This window comes from Solanum verrucosum, unplaced genomic scaffold (assembly GCF_900185275.1).
Source record: "Solanum verrucosum unplaced genomic scaffold, falcon-dt-bn FXZP01000140.1, whole genome shotgun sequence".
NCBI lineage: Eukaryota > Viridiplantae > Streptophyta > Magnoliopsida > Solanales > Solanaceae > Solanum > Solanum verrucosum.
In genome coordinates, this window is record NW_026020112.1 from 134,897 (window position 1) to 153,205 (window position 18,309).

Here is an 18,309-nt window from a genome sequence, read left to right on the forward strand (position 1 = left end):
AAGAAATAATATTCAGTTTGCCGCAAATGGGTTTTGTCTGTCTTTTATTTTTTTTCCTATAGATTTCTGTTATATGTATATGAAAACAGCTTGTACATGTATATGAACCAACAACTATATATGCCTTTTCTTTTAGTTGTGTTTTCATAGTCTAGTGTGGAGCATGAACGGGCGCTGGGCATGATATTAAAAAGAATGGCATTCTAATGTATTCCATCCTTTTTGCTCTTCCCCCAATGGTGAAGAGATCAACTCAGATATATATCTTTCCCTGGCTTTTCTGTCTCTTCAATATCTGCATGGTTTTCGCGTGAATATTTGAAAGAATGCTTTCATGCTTATGGAATTGCCACCTCTCATTATTTATCTTTTCTTCCCCATCGCTTTTCTTATTTCTTCGAGTATGGCACTTGCTTCTTTATTTTTCTTACATCTCTTCTGCAGGTGGGGTACAACGTTGTAACGCCACGTCAACGGAATGTTGGGAAGGTGATTCTGTGCTTCATTTTTCCGGTATCTGTATTACTCTAAATTTGATTAGCTTACTTTATCTCAAACAAATATTATTTTTCTGTAGGTTCGTGGCTATACTTTCAATATTAACTCAGGGGCAGTAGAATCTCTGGAGCTTGATTCCTTGGGAATATCCATAATACCATCCACCTTGGTAGGTTAATACGAATGAATTTTCTTTTACTGCAGCTACTTGTTGACCTCCTCCTATCTATCATTCTAGTCAGTAGTATGTTGCGTGCTTGACACTTGAACTTGGTTTATATCAGGTCAGCACCTACGGTTTATTTGTTGAGGATGTGGTTGACGTTTTATCAGATACCATCGTTGTTCATGAAGCTGCAGCCTCGCGCCTACAGAGACTTACTAAGGTACTTTGGAGTGTTCACAGTCAATTAGTCAATGTTAGCGGAGTAACTGCTTCCCTTTTGATATTTTTCTTCGAAGTTCTATCTGTGCTGGCCTATGAATTTCTGTACTTTGAGACTTTTGAGTTTACCAAGTTAGATGACGAATTCTTCACCCTACCAAAATACCCTCTTTTCCTTGATTAGGAAAACCGATTCATGTGATTGAGCCACAGTTAGACTTAGTCTGCTTGATGGCAGAAATGATAATAATTCTAACCGTGTCGTAATGACATTGACCAGGGATTATGGGATGCCCAGAAAATGGCTTACTCTGCAGATGAAATGCAAGATTATAGCAACTTAAGAAACACACGTGCTAAGCCGGAGTATAGCAGAAGTCGTAAAAAATCTTCAGGAAAAAAGTTACGGAAGAAACTGAAAGAACTTGCTGATGATTGGGACCTCCCTATGGATTTCTTTTAATCTGCTAGATTTTCCACAATGTATATCACACCAAAAGGACACTGATTCTCTGTCCTTTCTCTAAATCTAGATTTCTCCACAATTTTTACGTTAACGGTGTAAGACACAATTTGCCCATTTTTGAGCGACGTTTCCATTTTGGTATTTGTTTTAAGAGAGGGTCTGTTTTGGTACGTTGTGTCAAAATAACTGCCTTTTTGGCACCAGACTCTTGTAATCTGTACAGTGTCTAACACAGTCTCTGAGTTCATGTAGTTAATTGCATGACCAAAGTGACCATCTGTACTTATTTTTTCTTCTTGAATTTTTATGACACAATGGCAGTAGCTATGGGGTATGGCGTATGGGTGGCAAATTTGTCACAAAACCATGTAACTAGCTTGACCCGCTCATGTTTTAATGGGTTTTGCTAGAGTGAGAAAAGGAAAAAGGTTCGAATATGCTGTCGAACTTTGAGAAAAAGCTCATATATGTCATTCGTTAATAGTTTAGCTTATCTGTGCCATTTTCATTTGAGAAAAGGCTCATTTATGTCATTACTAGATAATAGCACGGGCCCAATAATATAAATGGTATGTTTTGGGGCAAATAACCGAGTTTTTGAAGCGATTGTTTGCGTGGATAAAGGAATAAGTTTTTTTATCACAAATTTGTACTTTCTTTGACGCTATTTAAGGCATAATAAGACTACCCACATACAACATTTTGTAAATATTTTATGTTGTCAATTATCATGATTTATAGTATTTTTACGATAGATTCACTTCAAGAATCAGTGGAATTTTTTGTATTTTTTTCAAAACATATTTTATGTTGTCAATTATCAAGATTTATAGTATTTTTACGCAATTTTTAAATATATATAAAAAAGACAAATAAATTAAAATGGACCCAATATATGTTATTTTTGTTGTCTCAATTTATGTGACACAAATGAAATTTGGAAAGTCATCCAAATTTTCATATCTTTTTTTAAAAAATGTTTTAAGTTATTAATTATTGTGATTTATAATATTTTTATGTAATTTTGAAATAACGTACATTACTGGTCACTTTGTCCTAATTTTAAAAAATGTTTTAAGTTATTAATTATTGTGATTTATAATATTTTTATGTAACTTTGAAATAACGTACATTATTGGTCACTTTGTCCTAATTTATGTGATATTGATAAAATTACAAAATTAACCCTTTTAAAATGTCTTTAAGATATTTTAAGTTGTTAATTATTATTATTTATAATACTTTTTTGGTAATTTTAAAATGATATATGTTATTTTTTCTGTTCCAATATATGTGAGCCTGATAGAATTCTGAGAGTCAACCTATTTTATTATATAACTTTTAAATATTTTAAATTGGTAATTATTGTAATTTTTAATGTTTTTTAAGTCATTTGTAAATGGTATATGTTGCTTCCTTGATTGGGACTTTTCCATTTGTGATATATATATATATATATTATTTTAAAAGGGAGTTTATGCCCAAGTTCTACTATATTTATATATTATACTTGGGCATAAACTCCCTTTTAAAAGTCCCACAAGTATAATATATAATATTTAAGATTGGAAAAAGTCCCAATCTTGAATATTATACATTATACTTGGCCCTAAACTCTCTTTTATAATATAGTAGAATTTGTTACCTGAAATGGCATAAATGAGCCAAATTTTTATTAGATGACATATATGAGTTTTTTTTCAAAGTTTGATGAAATATTTGAGCATTTTTCCCTTTTTAAAAATGATTAATTAATGACGTGACCGAATCATAAGTGACCACGTGTAAAAAATAGTTCAGCAAAATCGGAACTATTTTCAATTCACAAATAATGGCATGGATGAACCTTTTCTCAAACGGAAACGATATAAATAAATCAAACTTTTAATGGATGACATAGATGAGGATTTTCTCAAAATTCGATAGCATATTTGAGTTTTTTCCCGGTATAATATATTTGATCAATTTATTTTGATCCGTTTTACTTCAGTCCAAATCCATCCATTTGTCCATTCTAACAATAGCTACCACTCTCCAACTTTACATTTTTCTTTCAAAATTAAGGACATAGATTTCTTGGAATACAAGAATTAACTATACCAACAACAACCAAATAAATAAATAAACTATGCAGAAGAATTTGAATTATATTATAGGACCACAACTCCATGACTTTTTTTTTTCCTTTCATTTTTCCTGATATTTAATTAGTGGCTCAAAAGTTATTGGAAATTTCTTCTCTTTTGTGGAATATTTTTCTAACGTCTAAAAGGGGTCATTCACTATTTACAACACTTATCCACTCTAGTGCTACTTACTTTAGTTAAATTGACTCTCGATAAAAGAGATAAGTATCTTAAAATGGAAGGAATATATACTTTTTATATACTCCATCCGTTTCACAAAGAATGATCTAGTTTAACTTGATACAGAATTTAGGAAAATAAAAAAGACTTTTGAATCTTGTGGTCTTAAATTAAAGTTATGTCAAATGTACAAAATTGTCCTTTAATCTTGTGGCTTTAAACATGCCACGTGAAAAGCTGAAATTAAAATGTTACCAAAATAAGAAAGATGTCATTCTTTTTGAAACAAACTAAAAAGGAAAGAAGGTCATTATTTTTGAAACGAAAGGAATAATAATTTTTTTTTCATATATTTACAAAAGATATTATTTATAATTTTTTGAGCTTGAACTTAATAATATTTTAATCTAATAGCATACTCGAAAAATGCACAACATTTATGTTGACACCCCATTTATAATCTTTTCTCTATCATAAATCATATATGACTGTCATATAAAATGAAACGGAAGAAATACTATATTAGCTAATTGCTTAATTATGTTCTAATCGATCCAATCACCATCAAAATTCTCACAATTTAGTGGAGGAAACATGTAATAAAATTTAAAACCATAGTACTAAGACAAAGGAAGGTCATTTTTTAAATTATCACTTATCAGGCAAAGACAATTCTTTTACTTTCACAATTTCAATTTAGGTGACATTTTTTATTTTTTTATTTTTTATTTTGATCGATCTAAAAAAAGATAATAATAGACGAGAGGGAATTGCTGGGATGGTAAGCACCCCTCACTTCCAACCCAAAGGTTGCGAGTTCGAGTCAGCAAGGGAGCAAAAGGGGGAAAAAAAGATAATAATATATCTTTGCTAAATAAGGGGACAAAAAAGATAATAATATATCTTTTCATATTTAACAGTAACAATTTAACTTCAAATTTAATATTTTTCTCTTTCATGTAGCCACATAAATTTCTATAATTTATTTTAGAATACAAATTTCAAAAGTTCTCATTTTTTTAAATTTTATACTCAATGGAATACTTTCACGTAAATTGAAACGAAAAGCTTTTTTTTTTAAATATGGTCCCCATTGTCCAACGATAAGAAAGTGTCACCCTTCCTTCAACTTGTACTTTACGCTTGACTTTAAGCAACTAATTAACTATTCTTAAACGTCAATTAAAATGAGATTAGTGCCGCTGACGATATTATAGTGACAGCATGTGCATACGTTAGCAGCAACGTGTAGTACCTTCTTGACGCTCTCTGTAGCGCGTGTATCTAATCTCTACCCATTTTCCATGCAAAGATCAAAAGTGACCCCACAGTAGTTTTTTTTCTTCGACAAGGTACATAATTACTTTTGCTAGCTTTAAGATAAATTTTATATATATACATATTTATTAATTATTATTTTGATGAATAGTTAATTATGTCAATTTTTCTTTTAACAGGCGAAGACGAGGTACATAGTGTCCGTTTGGATTGACTTATTTTAGGTATTTTTAAGTCAAAATAATTTTTACGCAGTTTTGAAGTGTTTTGGTAAAGTTAAAAGGTGCTTATAAGCACTTAATTTTAAGTCAAAATAACAAAAATAAGCCAAAAGTTATAAGAGCTTGTTTGGATGGGCTTTTAAGCTGGTCAAACTGGCTTAAAAGCCAGTTTTTGACTTATTAGAGTGTTTGGCAATTATCAAAATGACTTATTTTAAGTCAAAAATGACTTATTTTAAGCCAAAAGCTAAAAGCTAGGGGGGGAGCTTTTTTTTTTTTTTAACTTAAAAGCATTTTTATGTTGACCAAGTATATTACCTTTTTGCCCTTAATTCTTTTATACAATTTCCAAATTGCCCATATTGAATTATTATTATTATTATTATTATTATTATTATTATTATTATTATTATTATTATTACTATTACTATTACTATTACTACTACTATTATTATTATTATTATTATTTTATTATTATTATTATTATAATAATTATAATAATAATAATAAATATTATTATTATTATTACTATTACTATTATTATTATTATTATTATGTGTATTATTATTATAATAATTATTATTACTATTACTATTACTATTATTATTATTATTATTATTATTATTATTATTACTATTACTATTATTATTATTATTATTATTATTATTATTATTATTATTATTTTATTATTATTATTATTTCTGAAATATGAATTTATATTCCTCTTATAAGGTGGTAAAGAAATATGTGAATGATAGAAAAATATTATTACTTATGGATGTAAAACATAAATTAATTTTGTTTTAATTTTTTTTTTAAGTATAAAAACCTTAAATTAATCAACTTTTTATCATGTTAACAGCTTAAAGGGTATTTCAGACATTTTGATAAAAAAAAGTGTTTACCAGCACTTATTTGCCAAACACATCAACAACTTTTTTTTCAACTGCAGCACTTTTATCCAAACACATAACTACTTATTTTAAAAATAAGTTCCAGCACTTTAAAAAGTTACTTTTTAAAAGTTACTTTTTTTAAGTCAATCCAAACGGGCTCTAAGTTAGAAATCCTAACTTATGGCTTTCGGCTTATAAGTCATAAGCCAAAAGTCAATCCAAACAGACCCTTATAATCAAACCCAATATTTATTGCATAGAACAGATATAGGTTCAATTATTAGAAAAAAAGAGAAGTCAAATTCATTTAATTTCAAATTTCATCATCCGATTAGTATTTTGTTACTCCCAATTTAAATATTTTAGTTTGATTGAATACGGAATTCAAGAAATAAATGAATTTTTTTAAATTTTGTGGTTTATACTTGTTGGCTATTGAAAATGAAAAACTTAATAAATATTTTTTTAAAAAAAATACTCTATTTGTCTCAATTTATGTGTCACCTTTCAAATTTTGAAGATTGAACAAGTCTTTTTAGGATTGTAATATATATATATATGAATTATCAATATTGTGACTTATAGTATTTTTTACTAGTTTTCAAATATGTAAATTTTAAATAATATTTCCTTGTCTCAATTTATGTGTCACATTTTGATTTTCGAGAGTCAAACAATTTAAGTTACTTGAGAATTTACTCATGAAATCTTCAAATTTTTTTAAAATAAAAATTTATATATTTGTAAACTACGTAAAAAATACTATAAGTCACAATAATTGACAATTCAAAATATTTAAAAGATATATAAAGATTTACGATCAAATATCCACTTATTTGAATCTCAAAATTTAAAATATGTTACATAAATTGTAATAGAGACAAAAGTTAAAAGACTAAAATAACACTTAACAACCAAAACAACCTCAATCAGTGCGCGTGGGCTTTGTATTTCCACAAGCTAAGCATGAATTTTCCTAGAAATTTTCTTTTAAATCTTTTCCCTTTTGCGTATAAATAAAGCTCTCTCATCTAATCCTCAATAGAGTCTTATAAAAAAATTATAATATGAAGTCATCTTTGTTAAAAAACAAAACGTCTGATCTAGAGAAAATAATAGTAGAGTTGAATCGTGGCCGGGAATTTACGTGTCGGCTAAGAGAGATAATAAAGAAGCATGTAGATCATGTAGATGATGAAGATGCATATACGTTGGTTGGAAAAATAATGAGTTCATTTTGTGCGACTCTATCGATATTAAGCTCTAATGAAGACTCATCAAGTAGTAGTTGCAAGATTTCATTGTTGAAAGATCGAAGAGGACGATACAAGAGAAGGTGATTATATTCTACTATATATGTTACGATACTGTTTAATTGAACATGAAGTTTTAAAATAAAAATTTAAACATATTCATACCAAAACTATACTTTCTTTTGTTTCAAGATGTCTTTCTTTATTTCGATATCACATAAGATCGAAGAAGTATATATTTATATTTCTATGGCTATAATTAACAACATGAATGAGGAATATATGCATGTTATTAAAAGTAAAATAGGAAGTATATATTATAAAAAAAAATTTAAAAGTTATTTATATTATTTATAGATATTAATTTGGGGAAAATCTGATTGCAGGAGAACTTTAGAGACAAGCGTAAAAGAAACTTCAACTTTGGTGTATGATGGCCATGCTTGGAGAAAATATGGTCAAAAAAAGATCCTTAATGACAAATATCCAAGGTTTGACCTCACAATATATATATATATATATATTATTTTTAATACTATTAGATCACTCTAATGATATTTATAGGTAATTAAGTTTTCTTATGATGTGGAATATGTAATTATAATAGAACCTGCAACATATATAAGTAAAGATAACTTAGATGGTATAATTTTTTTTTTATAACCAGTGCATGCATATGATTAAGAATCTTTATTAATTATGAAAAAAGATTTAAATGTTTGAACTTTAAGAAAAGACTCATTTATGTCATCTATTAAAAGTTTGATTCATCTGTGTCATTTTTGTTTGAGAAAATGTTCATTCATTCCATTATTTGTTAACTGAAATGACATAGATGAACCAAACTTTTAACAAATGACATAAATGAACCTTTCGAAAAAAGTTTTTACTCTACTTCTCTAAGGTAGGGGTAAGATGTGCATATTCAATTCTAGACGCTACATATACGTGAAATTACATTAAATGTATTATTATCATCGTTGTCATTGTACTATGCATTTGTATATAGTTTAATTTTTTTTTGTTGCTAATTAGTGATTTTGACATATAAATATACATATTAATAAAAAATGCAGGAATTATTTTAGGTGCACTCATAAATTTGATCAAGGTTGTCAAGCAAACAAACAGGTGCAAAGAATTCAAGAAAATCCACCACTATTTAGGATCACTTATTATGGTCATCACACTTGCAAAACTTGTCCTAAAGTTTCTCAAATGATATGTGATTCTCCAAATGATCATGAAGATTCTAATTCAGTCTTACTTAACTTTAATTCTACCAATAATAATTATAAAAATCATCACCATTTTTTGGGTATGATGGTGGAAACTGTTGATTTGTCTTTTGAATTTTAAACATACATATTGGGCTTTAATTTTTTTGGAGGGGAGTCTTATTGGATCAACGGTATAAAAGTTGTCTCAAATAATTTATAAGTGATAGATTCGAATAGTGAAAGCAGCTATTGTTACTGTAGTAGAATAAGTTGTTGACATTACATTCCTTGAAGTACAATCCTTTTTCATGACGTACCTTGTGTAAACTTTAATATGTATTTTTTCGTGTAGATTGTTGATTGTGGGGGTGGGGTGGGGTGGGTTAATGGAATTTGTGTAAATATTTTGTATAATGTTATGTACTTTGGAATGAGAATAATTTTGGCTACATTTATATATAATTCCTTTTCCTTTCGATCTTAATTTTTTTCTCTAACAAAACTTTTGTCTAGTTTAGTTTAGTTATTGTTTATCATAGGAATTGTTATTATTTTTATTATTATAGTGTGGATAAATTTCACATGACACTTTAAGTTGCATACCATAGGAGAAGGTTAAAGACCGAAAAAAATTTCTTATCTAAAGGTAGTTGCTACTTTAGTCTAGACATCAATCCATGAAAGTTTTCAAGGAGAAATTTTCGACTTCATTACATTGAGTTACACGTATATAAGTCTTTTATTTGTCTATAGTTCATATATATATGCAAGGAATAAGTAAACATTTGAGTATTTTGATATGAAATAAGAACTCAATAGAAAGATAATTGCATTCTATATTAAGCGTCATCAATTCAATTTAATAGAAAAGAAGAATATTTCATTCATGCTTTGCTAGAAATAGCAAATTTGTACAAGTTCTCATCCCAAAAAAGGGCCAACACAGAAAAAGAAAGAAAAATTCAAAGCACTTATGTTTTAAATCTATCTCTCGGATTTAGCCATGTTCCAGGCATTAAGAGCCTCAATTTTGACTGTTTCGGTACCATTGTTGAAAGCAAACAAATGTGTGTCTCCATAGATGGCTAATGATGGATAAACTCTTGATGTAATGCATGTCTTTCCACCTTCACCGAAACTTTCAACCACTGAGTGATCAATCTGAAGAAAAAAATCAACTAATTGTCAATACGACACAAAAGAAAAATGAGTTGAAATATGATTTTTTTAGTGCATTTGATATGAAAAAATTACCAAAGAAAGTTTACCAAACTTCGTAACGACAATCTTTGTCGGTTAGATTTATATCAACATATCCAGCAAAAGATGATTTATACATCTTTTTATGATTTCTAACGCTTGACCTAAATAAAATGGCAAGGTTATCCAAATGCAAAAGTATAAAGATAATAATACTTTTCATGTTCATAATTATTTGATATCAAGAACTCAATGGCCCAACTAACTTAAATCCACATCTTATAAGATTCGTTAAACAGGCAAAGCATTCTCTATGAGTATTTTTACATTCCCAAACTTTAAATCTGAGATCTCTGATTTAGGGGGAGGGATCTCATCATAATACTTGCTGATAAAAAAAAGTGATCAAAAGACAAACCTTGAGGCATCAGAACACATGAGAACCTTGTATTTATCTTGAGTCTTAAACACTCTGAAGAATACAGGTGTATACTCTTCCAGATTTTCAGAAGACAATGTTAGAATTCCAAATGGACCAAGTCCACCTTGAACTGTCAAACCCCTAATGACACATACATCTTGGGCATAAAGATCAGCCCAACTAGGATCAAATTCTTCTGCATTTTCCAAACTTGAAAAGGAAAATGTAACTTCAACATCAACCTGTCATCATATTAAAAGTGCAAATTAGAAAGCTCCATACACGTTTTTCCAAGTTAACCTATTGTATATCATTTCACATTTTAGTTTGACTATCCAAATTCTGTAAAATTTGACCTTTCATTTTCACTTAGGAATTTTTTTTCATTATTTCAAATACTTGGGAAATTTTTTTCATTATTTCAAATGCTTTTAATTTGTTAGAATTAAAGCAGGTAATATTGAATTTGGAATTCTCAAGAATTTATTAAGATACATGTATTTAAAATATTTACATTATACAAAATTAATTTGATTCATTTAGTTATATATTTATAAGTCTATATTCGATTTTACAAATTTAATTACTCTTTAATCTAGATTTTCTTTTTTCTACCATGTAGTAATAGTCAGGGAAAATGTTATAGTTAACAATTTCAAGTTTGCATAAGCCTGATTTGAAAATAGTTTTGACGTTTTTTTTAAAGAAAAAGTGGAAATGGAGTCAACAATAGAATAATAAAAAAATAAGGTTGATATTGTTGTTATTAAATTTAGGAACAACTGGAAATTTAGGAATGATATAGTCAATCAAAAAATAAGGTTAAGATTGTTGTTATAAATTTTAGGAACCAATCCAAAATAATAATAAATGTTAATTGAACAATGTGTTTTTTCTCCTACAATTGTGATTGACAATGTATGTTTTTCATTTATTTTTTAAATCGGATTTACATGAGAGATGAGATCACACAGGGTTAAAAAGTTGAATGAAATATTTGAAAGATCAAATAACACAAATTCAAAGTATTTTCTCTAACCATTTAAATTTGAAGATGAAATCACATCAAGGGTGACTCATTAAAATTAGTAGCGTAATACTAACTTCTAATAAAACACTTCAATATTTTAATAGAATTATGCAAATAATTAGTCACTTTTTTTAATTCAAACTTATTGTATGTTATGTAGTAGTTTTACGAGGTATAATGATTTTAAGTTTATAACAAAAATTTAATAGTAATAACAATATTAGGCTTATTTCAAATTAATAAGATGTTAACCATATGTTTATTATTAGTAATATGAAGATATAAGTAATTTAATTCAAAGTCTAAAATATTTTTACGATTGAAAAAAAAACAATCTTTCTTTCCTTATTTCTTTTATAAAAATTTAATTCAACGCTTAAAACTAATTCATAAGACGTGAATTATTTAAACCATATAAGGGGACAACACCTTATTGATCAACCATTGTGGGATATACACTTTAACACAACTTGGAATCCAACATTAGGTAAACCAATTATAAAAGATGAATACCATGTTAAAAAAATAGATTGTTGACTAGCTTACTCAATCGCAAAAGTTAGTTCTAGAGGTGAAGATTTGTCAAGATCATATAAAGAAAAAATACTTTATTTTCGGAACGAGTGTGAGATATCTCACAATGTGTATTGCATTATGCAATTCTAATAGCAAATAATTTGAGGACGAGATGGGGAGGGAGGGGGAGGGGTATTTATGAATGTCGAAATAATCTGGGGAGATATTGAGAGAAAGTAATAGTATTTACTCAAACACTATAGTGAAAGTGTGTTGAATCTAGAACAGACAGTAAACTCCTTTATAATGGACGTTTTATTTTGTTTCTACTGATGACAGACCAAAACGACACAATATGTGTTGTGATGTGAAGAGATTTACTTGGAGAAATTGGAGGAACATGTATCACACGTGTAAGTGTAAATATGAGAAACTCCCACATGAATATTCTACCATAATGGGAATTCAAGAATCGGTAAATGAAATTTTAATGAATTTGAAAGAAATTGTATTGGGAAGTAATCTATATGGAACTTTTGACGCGTCTATTTGTGTCAAAGGTCTTAGATATGTAACTGCTCAAAATATCATATTACCACCTTATGTAGAAATTGTTGATAATACACAACATTAGCTAGTTTAAGATGACTAATTGATTTTTGTATTGGATAACAAATAGTCAAATAGTGAGAAATACCACCGGTCTTTTAGGCCGGACACCTACAATAGTATTATATGATTATTATTTCTGACTAAAATTATAGAGTAATTCACTTGCAGCACCAGACTCACCAATCGAAGCTACTAGTAATCCCGAGGGGGAGACATCCTCTTATAATAGTTAGCAATGTTGAACAATCGAGATATCGGTCTGAGGTCTTGCTAATTAAATCTTTGCCCCAGAGGGAGGACGCTTATGAATAGTTGAACCAGGAGACTATTTTGGTCAAAGATAAAACTTTTATTTTCTTGTCTATCGAATATTTATGATTTTGTTATTTTTTTAAAATGAAAATCGATTCTGGCATTAATTATTGGATTTGAATGCTTACATATTGGTCTAGTTTAATTTTCATTAACCATAGAAATTGTTATTAATATTAGAGTGTGGAGAATATTACATAACATTAATAAGTTGTATACACCAAACATAGTTCACGTTGAACCTCTATAATGTCCAATAAGTAGAGTTTTATGTGGTCAAATACATCGGAAAAGAGATGAAGACGAAATATTATGTAGTTATGAATCTAGTCTCGACATCAGTCCGTGAAAGCTTTTAATCTCAACCCTTTCTTTTTAGTCTTTTCTGCATTTTGGCATCAAGAGGATAAAACGATTGCAAAGAAAGCTCTTGATTTTTCTATATTGCTCGAAAAAAGTTTAATTTCATTTCATTGATTTGCAAGTATATAAGTCCTTTATTTGTTTGTGCCCCATATATACACACAAGAAATAAGTAAACATTTGTATATTTTGATATGAAATAAGAACTCGAAAGATAATTACACTATATATCAAGGAGTCATCGATTCAATTAAATAGGAAAAGAAGAATATTTTATTTCATGACTCATAGAAGTAGTGAATCTGTACAAGCTTGATTAAAAAAAAGGCCAACATGAAAAGAGAAATGAAAATTGAACGCAATTATGTTTTCTTCTTTTCTCCTAGGATTTTTCAGTTTTACATGTCGGCTTTATCCATGCTCCAGGCATCAAGAGTGTCAATTTTGACTGTCTCAGTACCATTATTGAAAGCAAACAAATGTGTGTCACCATAGATGGATAAAGCTGGATAAACTCGTGATGTAATACATGTCTTTCCACCAGCACCAAAACTTGCGACCACGGAGTGATCAATCTGAAAAAATAATTAAACTACTTGTCAATGCGACAAAAAAAGAAAAATGAGTTGAAATATAAGTTTTAAGTGTATTTTATAGGAAAAAAGTACCAAAGAAAGTTTACCAAACTCCTTAGTGACAACTTTTTGTCTGTTAGATCAACATCGACATACCCAGCAAATGAGGGTTTGAACATCTTTTTGTGATTCCTAACGCTTGACCTGTCACAGAAAAAAATAGAATGATGAGGTTAGCCAAATACAAAAGCATAAAGATAACAAATCTTTTTATAGTTATAATTATTTGATATCCAAAACTCATTTGCATTGCATTAGACCCATTTAATAGGAGGAGAGATACTTGCTAATAAGAAAAGTGTGATCATTAGACAAACCTTGAGGCATCAGAGCACATGAGAACCTTGTATTTGTCTTGATTTTTAAACACTCGAAAGAATACAGGTGTATACTCTTCCAAGTTTTCAGAAGATAATGTTAGGAGTCCAAATGGACCAAGTCCACCTTGAACTGTCGAACCCCTAATTGCACATACATCTTCGGCATAAAGATCAACCCAACTAGGATCAAATTCTTCTGCATTTTCCAAACTTGAAAAGGAAAATGTAACTTCAACATCAGCCTGTCATTATATTAACACTCACAAATTAGCTATAAATTGGTCTTGGTACAAAAATTTCATACAAAAAATTAATTCAAATCATAAACCTGTCAAACCTGGGCAGGTGTGATTCCTTGAACTTCTATATTTTCTCCCTTGTTCAATTTGTAATTTCTTAGCTCGACCTTTTTCTTTCTCAGGGTTTCTAATTCTTCAATAGGCCATTGGACTAAATGTTTACCACTAGGATCAATCCATAATTTACGAGGAATAGCCTGAATTCCAGACCATCCTTTGTAGATGTCATCTGTTGGAAAAACATCGGATTCGTTGCACCATCCCATCAAAATTCTTCGATTCTTGCTAGGATCATAGAAAGTTTTTGATGCATAAAAATTACCATAATCCAGTCTCAATCCGTGATATCCTTCGATCATTGTATCGTCCGGAACATATCTATCTTTTTTCGTGTCATAAGTACCAATTGTGTAATAGTCCCATCTGGTATCATCCAGACTGACTTTCAGAACATGTTTAATTTTTTTGCCAATAACTGATGTGTCCAAACCATCTGTATTCTCCAATGATACTGGAAAAAAATCAACACATTCCCAATTTCCAGTTTTAGCAGCTGAATGGAATGGGTGTTGGGCTTTGGTCCATTTCATGAAGTCCCTACTCCGGTACAATATTGCTAATCCTCTCTTGTTTTTTCTAAGGCTACCAACCAACATTCTCCAACTCCCATCTTGACCTAACCAAGCTGTAGTTGGGTCACGAAATTTGGTCTTGTTGATGCTTTCGTCAGCGACTACTAACGGATTGTTATCAGGTTTGATCCACTTACGTAGAAATGGATCAGACAAGTTAGCTGGTATTGCATAATTTTGTACTTGAGTTTGTTCGTCATCCACTATTCCAGTGTAGAGAATAACAGGCTTATTCCCCGGAAGAATAGTGGTTGATCCAGACCAAGTACCATATTTGTCGAACACTTCTGATGGATAAATTGCATGCTCTAAATTGATCCAGTTAATCATGTCAATGGATACTGAATGAGCCCAAACAATATTGCCCCACACTTCTCCTTTTGTATTGTACTGGTAAAATAGATGATAGATACCATTGTAATACATTGGACCTATTAAAAAAAATTAATATAAATAAATTGAGATTTAGGTAAAAATATAGTGAAAACTAATAAATATAAAACTCGATCTTACCAGTGGGATCTAATGTTGTTGTTGGGACCATCCGGCCAAGACCACCACATAAAAAGGAATTAAATTAAAATGATTAGTAAAAGCATTTCATTGCAATTGAAAAAAATATCACAAAGCAGAGTTAGTTGCATATATATTATATCATGTAAAAACTTGTTTGCATCAATTATATAAAATAATACTAATTTTTATCAAGATTAAAAGAGAATGATTGTTTAACTATTGTTTGTGATAATCATATTTTTTACAGTACATCTCCTCATATATTTATTAATTAGTATCATCACGAATAAGGATCATATACAAGTATTAAAGCATATATTATACGAATAAGGATCACCTTATTATGTTAAATAACTATAATGAAATAATTAAATAAAAAGAAAAAGGACAATCAAATATGAATAAGCAGCTAAAAGCACACATGCATGTTAGTTTATTTTTGCCGAGTTCAATTATTAAAATTTTAGTAATTTTTTCACATATGTGTGGATTAAATTATTAAAATTTTAATAAATATTAAATTTGAAAAGTCTTGAACTATTAAATTTAAATATTGAACTATCTCTCCCAAATAAGTGAACACATTTAAAATATTATAAATTAATAATATAATATTTCAGAAAATTTGTGTTTCAAACACTAAAATAAAAGAAGAAGAAAAGGACAAGTAAAATAATAAGGTTCCTTCGATTTATATTTTACATGAACTCAAACGTTATATATTAGATCCTACATATGAATATGAATATGAATATGAATAGTCCATATATATTGTATAGCGGAGTGGATTAGAGAAAAAGACATACCATTGATCCAGTGCTTAGGAGGTCTGAAGTGAAATTTAGGTCTTAAGATTTTTTTTACCACATTATGACTGGTAGACTGTAGCTTTCGATTTATTTCATGTGACGCATGAACCTCAAAAAATACAAGAAAAAACATAAATAGAAAAAGGCAAAGAGATCGATTCTTTAAAATCACCATTCTGACGAACAAACTTTCTTCTTTTTAAATCTAATTCAGAGAAAATAGAAACTGATGAAAAAGTTGAAAGAGTGTGAAGAATATTTATAGAGAAAGGTAGAGATAAAGTCAACAATAGAATAATAATTTAAAAAAATATATTGATATTGTTGTTATAGAATTTAGGAACATCTGTAGATATAGTCAATCAACAAAATAGGAAAAATATGATTGATATGGTTGTTATAGAATTTAGGAAAAGCAAAAGATATAGTCAATCAACAAAATAGAGGGTCTGTTTTGGTACGTTGTGTCAAAATAACTGCCTTTTTGGCACCAGACTCTTGTAATCTGTACAGTGTCTAACACAGTCTCTGAGTTCATGTAGTTAATTGCATGACCAAAGTGACCATCTGTACTTATTTTTTCTTCTTGAATTTTTATGACACAATGGCAGTAGCTATGGGGTATGGCGTATGGGTGGCAAATTTGTCACAAAACCATGTAACTAGCTTGACCCGCTCATGTTTTAATGGGTTTTGCTAGAGTGAGAAAAGGAAAAAGGTTCGAATATGCTGTCGAACTTTGAGAAAAAGCTCATATATGTCATTCGTTAATAGTTTAGCTTATCTGTGCCATTTTCATTTGAGAAAAGGCTCATTTATGTCATTACTAGATAATAGCACGGGCCCAATAATATAAATGGTATGTTTTGGGGCAAATAACCGAGTTTTTGAAGCGATTGTTTGCGTGGATAAAGGAATAAGTTTTTTTATCACAAATTTGTACTTTCTTTGACGCTATTTAAGGCATAATAAGACTACCCACATACAACATTTTGTAAATATTTTATGTTGTCAATTATCATGATTTATAGTATTTTTACGATAGATTCACTTCAAGAATCAGTGGAATTTTTTGTATTTTTTTCAAAACATATTTTATGTTGTCAATTATCAAGATTTATAGTATTTTTACGCAATTTTTTAAATATATATAAAAAAGACAAATAAATTAAAATGGACCCAATATATGTTATTTTTGTTGTCTCAATTTATGTGACACAAATGAAATTTGGAAAGTCATCCAAATTTTCATATTTTTTTTTAAAAAATGTTTTAAGTTATTAATTATTGTGATTTATAATATTTTTATGTAATTTTGAAATAACGTACATTACTGGTCACTTTGTCCTAATTTTAAAAAATGTTTTAAGTTATTAATTATTGTGATTTATAATATTTTATGTAACTTTGAAATAACGTACATTATTGGTCACTTTGTCCTAATTTATGTGATATTGATAAAATTACAAAATTAACCCTTTTAAAATGTCTTTAAGATATTTTAAGTTGTTAATTATTATTATTTATAATACTTTTTTGGTAATTTTAAAATGATATATGTTATTTTTTCTGTTCCAATATATGTGAGCCTGATAGAATTCTGAGAGTCAACCTATTTTATTATATAACTTTTAAATATTTTAAATTGGTAATTATTGTAATTTTTAATGTTTTTTAAGTCATTTGTAAATGGTATATGTTGCTTCCCTTGATTGGGACTTTTCCATTTGTGATATATATATATATATATTATTTTAAAAGGGAGTTTATGCCCAAGTTCTACTATATTATATATTATTACTTGGGCATAAACTCCCTTTTAAAAGTCCCACAAGTATAATATATAATATTTTAAGATTGGAAAAAGTCCCAATCTTGAATATTATACATTATACTTGGCCCTAAACTCTCTTTTATAATATAGTAGAATTTGTTACCTGAAATGGCATAAATGAGCCAAATTTTTATTAGATGACATATATGAGTTTTTTTCAAAGTTTGATGAAATATTTGAGCATTTTTCCCTTTTTAAAAATGATTAATTAATGACGTGACCGAATCATAAGTGACCACGTGTAAAAAATAGTTCAGCAAAATCGGAACTATTTTCAATTCACAAAT

At 28.7% G+C, this 18,309-nt stretch overlaps 2 protein-coding genes and 1 pseudogene across 3 annotated transcripts; 2 read left to right on the plus strand and 1 right to left on the minus strand.

Annotated features, from left to right (window-relative positions):
- Positions 1-1,414, plus strand: part of LOC125825579 (uncharacterized) — an 8,352-nt pseudogene extending 6,938 nt beyond the window's left edge.
- Positions 1,415-7,111: 5,697 nt separating this feature from the next.
- LOC125825574 (probable WRKY transcription factor 70) lies at positions 7,112-9,001 on the plus strand. The gene is made up of 3 exons (XM_049504901.1): positions 7,112-7,386; positions 7,690-7,794; positions 8,380-9,001. The coding sequence occupies exons 1-3, from the start codon at positions 7,118-7,120 to the stop codon at positions 8,660-8,662; spliced, it is 657 nt and encodes a 218-aa protein (XP_049360858.1). The 5' UTR covers positions 7,112-7,117; the 3' UTR covers positions 8,663-9,001.
- A 506-nt stretch (positions 9,002-9,507) lies between these two features.
- LOC125825568 (beta-fructofuranosidase, insoluble isoenzyme 1-like) lies at positions 9,508-16,363 on the minus strand. Of its 2 annotated transcripts, none has more exons than XM_049504892.1 (6): positions 16,186-16,363; positions 15,377-15,385; positions 14,270-15,294; positions 13,930-14,174; positions 13,660-13,756; positions 9,508-9,684 (listed from the first exon to the last, which is right to left on the minus strand). In XM_049504892.1, the coding sequence occupies exons 1-6, from the start codon at positions 16,361-16,363 to the stop codon at positions 9,508-9,510; spliced, it is 1,731 nt and encodes a 576-aa protein (XP_049360849.1). The 2 variants fall into 2 exon arrangements, with proteins under 2 accessions (XP_049360849.1, XP_049360851.1); XM_049504894.1 differs by lacking the exon at positions 9,508-9,684 and adding an exon at positions 13,302-13,552.
- Between the last annotated feature and the right edge of the window lie 1,946 nt (positions 16,364-18,309).

Bases quoted from the DNA above. Each gene is read 5' to 3' on its own strand.
- LOC125825568 (XM_049504892.1), bottom strand. From the start codon at position 16,363: ATGGTGATTTTAAAGAATCGATCTCTTTGCCTTTTTCTATTTATGTTT. The intron at 14,175-14,269 runs GTTTGACAGGTT...ATATAATGACAG, and splicing joins AAGGAATCACACCTGCCCAG to GCTGATGTTGAAGTTACATT. The intron at 9,685-13,659 runs GTAAACTTTCTT...TTTTTTCTTCAG, and splicing joins AGTTGTCACTAAGGAGTTTG to ATTGATCACTCAGTGGTTGA.
- LOC125825574 (XM_049504901.1), top strand. From the start codon at position 7,118: ATGAAGTCATCTTTGTTAAAAAACAAAACGTCTGATCTAGAGAAAATA. The intron at 7,387-7,689 runs GTGATTATATTC...ATCTGATTGCAG, and splicing joins AGAGGACGATACAAGAGAAG to GAGAACTTTAGAGACAAGCG. The intron at 7,795-8,379 runs GTTTGACCTCAC...TAAAAAATGCAG, and splicing joins CTTAATGACAAATATCCAAG to GAATTATTTTAGGTGCACTC.